Consider the following 7,653-nt stretch of genomic DNA (forward strand, 5'->3'; position numbering starts at 1 on the left):
AAAAAAAAAAAAAAAAAAAAAAAAGACAGTAGGCTGGGTGGACAGGAAAGGGAGAATATTACCAAGGAGAGAAACGTTATCAAGAAAAACTTTTGCTAAAAGTAGAGAAAGAGTGATAAAGCAAGGTGGTAAGTTGTTAGTTAATTGGTGAATCTGAGCAAAGAAATTATATAATAATATATAGAAATTATTTGTACTATTCATGCAACTCTTAAAAACCTAAAATTATTTCAAAACACAAGTTTTTAAAATAAGTTAAAAACAAAGCATTTTAAAAGGAGGGAGGGGGGCTTGTAGAGGAAACTGCATTTGACACATTTGTACACCAATAAATAAGAAAACTATTTAACTAGGTTATGGATTATATATTGCAGAACAGAAATAAATAGGACTGGATTGGTAAGAGGGGACAATGTATATAGGGAGTTGAAAGTCACACCAAGGGATTTAGATTCGATACGGAAGAGAAACGTCAAGCTGCTGAAGGTTTTACTGCATGAGAGTAACATAGTTAAAGATACTTATCATAGGGCTTGAATAACTCCGAAAACTCAGTTCAATTTTTTAGAATTTGTTTCTTTTCTTTCTTTCAGAAACCTCAAAAGGGAATTGATATAAGTCTAACAACACAGAAGGAAATAAAAGTGCCTGTGATTAAAGTGCTTTAAAATGATTAGCCACTTGGACCATTCCTCTGGGGACTCAGGCAGAGCTTAGTCTCCTGAATCAGCATTAGATATTAGTTTAGCCCCATAGTTGTCTGACCCTCTACTTGAAAGAGTCAAGAGGTCATCCTGAATATCAGCCTTAATTATTTACTTCTGAAAGGTGGTACAGGTAATACATGAAATATTTAGGCTTCAATGCTAGGGAGAAATACCAGATTTTTATCACCAGGGTTTGGGGAGATTTGATACTTATTCAGGACAGAATATCTACTGCAGCTGGATTCCAGTTTTTAAAGAACCAACCTATTCTAACTGTGGTATAAGTTAATGTCTAGAATCTGCAGTTAGACTCCCCAAATAATTTGCCGTAAACGTCAATATCCCCTCTCTTTCTCGCCACCGTGGTCCATGAAAAACAAGTAGCACTCATAAGCTGCCAGGAATGGACAGAAGAATAAATGAGTCTTTGAGCTTCAGTCCCTGTACTCAGGAACTTTGGTTAGTTTGTATAGCCTACAAGAAACAAAGCCTACCTTTCTAAGGAGTGAAGGAAGTTAGAGATGCTATTCCGCAGGCTCACATCTGCCACATGGAGGGCCCCACACACAACCCCCAACATGGTGTCAGGTCGCTCAGCCTGAAAGGAGGAAAAAGAGGGCAGATCAAATGCATGGTCACTTGGCACCACAGCCTCTTAAATGAAATCAGAGTTGTTGTGATGGAATTTGTTGTGATGAAACAGTTATCAACGAAAGTCTCCATTTTCATTGCCCAACTGATTTTTTAGATAGAAATGAACACATTCACTTTTAGAATTTGATTAGAGGCACCATTTGAAGTGAAATGAAAAACAACTAAGGCTCAAAAATAGGCCTTTGACAGAAATAAATTTTAAAAGATACAAAGATTTGGCTACTGATAATCTCAAAGAAAAACAGTGTATAGCCAAAATTTGGACCTTCAAACAATTTATATGAATCTAATAATTTTATACTAAATCTTGGATAATTTAGGATAGCCCCAGGAATTGAGGAATAAGTGATAACTCTTGATTTAAATCAGTCCTCTCTCTTCAGCATTTGGTAGATGCGGAAGTTGGTAACTAGGGACCAGATTTAACATTAAATGAAGAAAAAGAAAAGTCTTTCAATCTCTGCATGCCTCTCCTCAAATATACCTTAGGAAATAATGCTAGAACATAAAATGACTGTGTTACACAACCACAGGAACTATTAGAGTGCTAAAATTACACTGACTCCTAGATTCTTCCAGGTAGATCAAGAACCATTTAGATTAGGATCAATTTCATTTAGTGACAGGGATTGAGCACACAAGTCTATAAAAACCCAATCCCAGAAGCTGTTTGTGCAAGTGGAGAAATACACACCTGTACTTTTTCTGCTATCAGTCTGTCCAGCCAGCCAGTATCAATTCTGTTCATCTGAAAGCTTTCAGTCTCTAACAATTTGATCAGGTATTCAACTGTAGTTCGAAAGTCACCCCGAATAGACAGCTCCTTCAAAGCCACCACCATGTTTCTGGGAAAAGAACAGAAGCCAATCTGTTTCAGCAACAAACACTTCAATGTTTTTCAATCATTTTAAAGAACTTTCATTCCTTTGGAATCTTGAGAGGGAAGGGAGAGAGGCAGTTGCACAAACAAGGGTGCAAGTGTGCTCATTCATATCCATTCCAAAGAGGAAAATTTGCAAAAAGTCAGTAAACTTATGAATTCTAACTGATATTACCATAAGAGCATCAGGAAATCAGATACATTTCATTATAATGAGTAAGGAACAAATTATAACAAATTATATGCAAACCACCCTCAGCTTTTACTAAGTTTCCCTTATTCCATTCATTTATTGTTGGCTAACAAGAATGAGGGCATTAATTCTCCCTATCCTTATACCTTATTTATTTTATGTACAATTTACATACCGTAAAATATACTTATTTTAAGTATACAGTTCAATGAATTTTCACAAGTGCTTAATTTAAAGATTTCCATACAGTGAAGCAACTCTCTGGGTGCAGTCATATAACAGCCTGACACTGCATGTGAGTGTTTTTTAAACTGCATTTTGGATATCTATGCAATCTTTTGCTCATTACTTTTATTACTTCCCAGTGCAAAGTGATCCAATGTTAGCAGAATTTCAAATACTATAGGGCTTTTCTGTATATTTATGCCCAGTGTCTATCCTGCACAGGACAGGCACTTACTTTAACACTTACTACATACCTCATACTAATAAGACACATACTATGGTTGTAAGGAAGAAAGAACATACATACAATAATCACTTTCAAAATATATGGCAGAATATCATCAATGGCAGTGAAGATACTTAAGCAAAGTCCTGGAGAGGTTGTAAGAAGGGATAAATTCACCTCCTCACGATTTTATGAAAAATGTGGAATCTGACATGGTCTAAAAGTATAGCTGATAATTATAACTGTGAGAAGAATCATATTCCAGGTGGTCCAGGTATTCCCCTCAGCCTAAAGTATTATTCTGTTGCCCACCTCTATTCTCCTTTCTATGTCCTCCTTTGACTTGACTTACTTCTACAAACTTTTCAAGTTTCAATCTAGATGTCACTGTCTTCTGGGAAGCCTTCCCAGACCCCGACTAGACTGACTTAGTTGACTCTCTGTATGATCTTACAATGCCCTTAAATAATCCAACTACCATCATACTTTCTACATTGTATTTTAATTGCCAATTGTCTTATACCCTCTGGATTGTAAAGATTTGTGAGGACAAAGTTACTACTTTGGACCTCAATGACTGCCAGAACCAGTACATAGTAGATAGTAAGCATTTGTTGACTAGAATGAATGAATGGGCCTGGCACAGTGTCTCATGCTGGTAATCCCAGCACGGTGGGAGATCCAGGCAGGTAGATCACTTGAGGTCAGGAGTTCAAGAACACCCTGAGCAACATGGTGAAATCCATCTCTACTACAAATAGAAAAACTAGCCGAGTGTGGCGGCGGGTACACCATCTCAAAAAAAAAAAGAATGAATGAATGAACAGAGGAAATAGCAAGAACGAAGAAGCAGAGGGAAGAAAATACAGGTTGACAAAATTAGACAGGCATGGTAGAGTGTGCCTGTAATTCCAGCTACTCGGGAGGCTGAGGCAGGAGAATCGCTTGAACCTGGGAGGTGGAGGTTGCAGTGGGTCGAGATCATGCCACTGCACTCCAGCTTGGTGACAGAGAGAGACTGCCTCAAAAAAAAAAAAAAAAAAAAAAAAAAATTACCTCCTTCAGTCCTAGGTTTTAGGCAAGGAAAAGTGCTATTAATTTAATATTTATTGTTTATGATTAATAGAATATTATCTAACATTTATGATATAGCAGTTATATTTGCATACACTGTTATATACTTTACAGCACACTAAGGTCTCTTACATAAGCAATGTAGACAATGTCTTTATATCCTTTTCATAAAATCAGCAGTATAATTTTATTATTTTAAATGACTTATTATAAGAGTACATCATGGTGACTATGGCTCATAACAACAGACTGTGTACTTGAAAACTGCTAATAGATTTTATGTCTTCTCACCAGGAAAAATAAAATAAAAATATATGATTTTTTCGATACCTAGTTCCTGGCCAACGATCTACCTCCCCTCAATAACAATACTGTTCCTGTGGAAAAATAAGATACCTTTAAAGCAATTGATTTTATATATTTATCAAAAATTTTGAAAGGAAAAATACTTTAAAAGGCTCAGAAAAACATCTGCCAAGCACTACATAATTTAACACAACACGAATGCAAGTGCAATTAAAGATATTCAAGATTTCTTCAAAAAGGTTGTTCTTATTATTACTTTGACTGCGGATGTTTCCTATTTCCATGCTCATACCTTCGCATAAGATTGACACAAATTTATTTTTTAAAATGTAATCAAATGCTATTATACTCACGAAATTGCCTCCTCTCTGTTTTCTCCCCAGGAAAAGCAGTGACCGAACTGAGAATCAGCAAATTCATGAAGTCCCCCTGCAGCAGCAACACTGAAATATCCCCAAACATTCTTATTACTGCGGAAATTTAGTTCCTGAACTGTTCCTGAGCTGGGCTTAAAACCCTGTTACAGAATAAAGAAGGAGAGACCACATTATGTTTTGAAGGAAGAGAACATTTATATATTCACTGTTTAAGTTCTGTGTTAATCACACACAGAAGCAGAAAAGACACAAAAATTATAAAGTCCAAGACCTAGTGCTACAGACCCACTAAAGACTCTATAGTGACTTAAGTTGGATTAAGTGACCAATGAAGCAATGATCATTTACTTACCTGCTCTGAGAAACCTCTGTAGTTCCCTCTCCAGAGAAAGTCCCAAGATATTTCAGAAGTATACGCTCAGATACTATCTTAACATTAAGGTTTATTAAAAGGAGGTATAAACCTGTTAAGTGATGGGTTACCTCATCTGGATTTTCACTAGTGATCCGAGCAGCAATAACATGGCCCCTTGGGCAAGGGACATGTGCAGAATCTTCAAAATCAATGGGAGAATCACCCCAGGGAGATACCCCATACATCATACGGATATCCTTGATTCTATATAGAGGAATCCCCATGGCAATCTGAAAGGTAATAAAACACAAATCATTAATTTTCCACAGTTACTTCCCTTAAAGTGTGGAGGCTATCCAATAACCTAAAAAAAAATTTTTGGAGCCATTTCCTAAAACATTCTATTTTTATAATCTATGTTCTACGATCACCAACTAAGTTGCTTGAAATACAACATATCACTACAGATAAGTAGTTAGAATATTCTCCCCTCCTAAAGAAGTCCCCACATTCCTAATGCAACAGACATGAGTTCCCCTCTGTTGTCATTTCTCCATCATGTAGTGAGAATAAAAATATTCAAGGGAGGAGTAAATGTTAATAGCTATCCCAAACCAGACAGCTAGAAAATCTTAATTGTGTCATAATTATCTCTTCCATCACTGCAAACCACTGGAGGAAGTAAATAAATCTTTAGTCTTTAATAGGAACCCAAAGATGTTCTCAATGTGGGTAAACAATGTTAGATAAAAATATCAAACCTTATCATTAACTACTGCTGCTTTCCATAATATTTGTTTCCTGGGCTGAGAGAAGACAATAAGATTGACAGCAAGCACTTTACAAATTATAAAAATATATGTGTGCTACCACAATCTTGTCAGGAAAAACTTCAACCACCACTCCCTGATGCAAAATTATTTCAATAAAGAACACTAGTAAAAAAAAAAAATGAGTAGGGAATAATTATAATACAAAGTTGTGAAGCTTACTAAAGCTAAATAATTGAATAAATCATACTGTTATTGAAACTTATTTCTAAAATATGACACATTATATCAGATGTATCTGGCTAGAAAAAATAATAACATTCCTATGTCTGTACTACATCAGGAAAACCAACCCACACATGCGTAATCCATACAGCCTGAAAGAGAAATGAAAATTAGGTGAGACTCAGACAGGAGGTGCTTTTCTCTCATCAGACACTGGTTAAACCCGTTTTTCAGACCTCTCTGACTTCACTAGGCTCCACAACCCAGATTAGAGAGACTCACCTGGAGCTGTGCTGCAGGGAGATTGACATCAGCCACCATCTCTGTACAAGGGTGCTCTACCTGTAGCCGAGGATTCAATTCCAGAAAATAGAAGCTGCCATCCTGGCTGTACAGGTATTCCACAGTCCCAGCACTCACATAACCCACCATTTTGGCAAGTTTCACCGCACACTCAAAGAAGAGAGATAAGCAAACTTAAGTATTTCAGCTTGTCCAACTGCTGAACCATTACAGCCTCTCACTGACTCAACTATTCAGTGTGCATAAGAGCTATAAGGGCTTTTAGCCACATTAGAGCACATTTCACCCTTTCTGATTATTATAGATCCCTGGACATGGATGAAAACCTCAATGACAAATTGGGAGAAAAGAGTGTTTTTCACTTTGCATCACAAGCAACCGCACCCCATCAGACATAAATGTACACAGACAAAAAAACACAGGAACAGGCTCTTGTCCAGTTTCCAGCATGTCCAATATGCTCCTCTTCTTCCTAGAAACATAGCTAACTAGCTAGAGACTAGATTTTTTTTTTTTTTTTTTTTTTTTTGGAGACAGAGTTTCACTCTGTTACCCAGGCTGGAGTACAGTGGCACGATCTCGCAGCTCACTGCAACCTCTGCCTCCCAGATTCAAGTGATTCTGCTACCTCAGCCCACCAAGTAGCTGAGATTACTGGCATGCGCCACAATGCCCAGCTAACTTCTGTATTTTTAGTAGAGACAAGGTTTCGCCATATTGGCCAGCCTGGTTCCAAACTCCCAGCCTCAGGTGATCTATATCCCCCTGGGTCTCCCAAAATGCTGGGATTACAGACATGAGCCACCACACCTGGCCTCGTTAGTGACTAAGTTTTGACAAACAGGATATCAGCACTGGTAAGTGATTGCATAGCTCCTAAGTCATTCGTGTGTGTGTGTGTGTGTGTGTGTGTGTGTGTGTGTGTGTGTGTGTACATACATATAGATTTTTAGATGGAATCTTGCTTTGTCACCCAGTCTGGACTGCAGTGGCCCAATCTCGGCTCATTGTAACCTTCGCCTCCCAGGTTCAAGTCATTCTCCTGCCTCAACCTCCTGAGTAGCTGGAATCACAGGCATGTGCCACCATGTCAGGCTAATTTTTGTTATTTTTGTTTTTCATCTTGTTGGCCAAGCTGGTCTTGAACTCCTGACCTCAGGTGATCCGCCCACGTCAGCCTCCTAAACTTCTGGGATTATAGGCGTGAGCCACAGTGCCCAGCTCTAAGTCATATTTTGAAAAGGAAATGTCTCATTCTCTATTCCTGGCTTTTCCCTTCTTAGTCACTGGAACATGGTCATGATAGTATAAGCCAGTTTCAATGGTGCAGATGAGAACATACTAACAACAGCAAAAAA

At 37.7% G+C, this 7,653-nt stretch overlaps 1 protein-coding gene across 9 annotated transcripts in view; it reads right to left on the minus strand.

Moving 5' to 3' along the window:
• ACACA (acetyl-CoA carboxylase alpha) overlaps positions 1-7,653 on the minus strand; it is a 324,534-nt gene that overhangs the window by 166,984 nt on the left and 149,897 nt on the right. For all 9 annotated transcript variants that reach the window (XM_017539866.2, XM_037742496.1, XM_037742495.1 and 6 more), the window contains 5 exons: positions 6,275-6,445; positions 5,126-5,287; positions 4,619-4,782; positions 2,056-2,206; positions 1,202-1,305 (listed from right to left, as the gene is read on the minus strand). In XM_017539866.2, the coding sequence (XP_017395355.1) occupies positions 1,202-1,305; positions 2,056-2,206; positions 4,619-4,782; positions 5,126-5,287; positions 6,275-6,445 (752 nt within the window). The remainder of the gene's footprint in view (positions 1-1,201; positions 1,306-2,055; positions 2,207-4,618; positions 4,783-5,125; positions 5,288-6,274; positions 6,446-7,653) is intronic.

This window comes from Cebus imitator, unplaced genomic scaffold (assembly GCF_001604975.1).
Source record: "Cebus imitator isolate Cc_AM_T3 unplaced genomic scaffold, Cebus_imitator-1.0 Scaffold121, whole genome shotgun sequence".
NCBI classification, from domain to species: Eukaryota; Metazoa; Chordata; class Mammalia; order Primates; family Cebidae; genus Cebus; species Cebus imitator.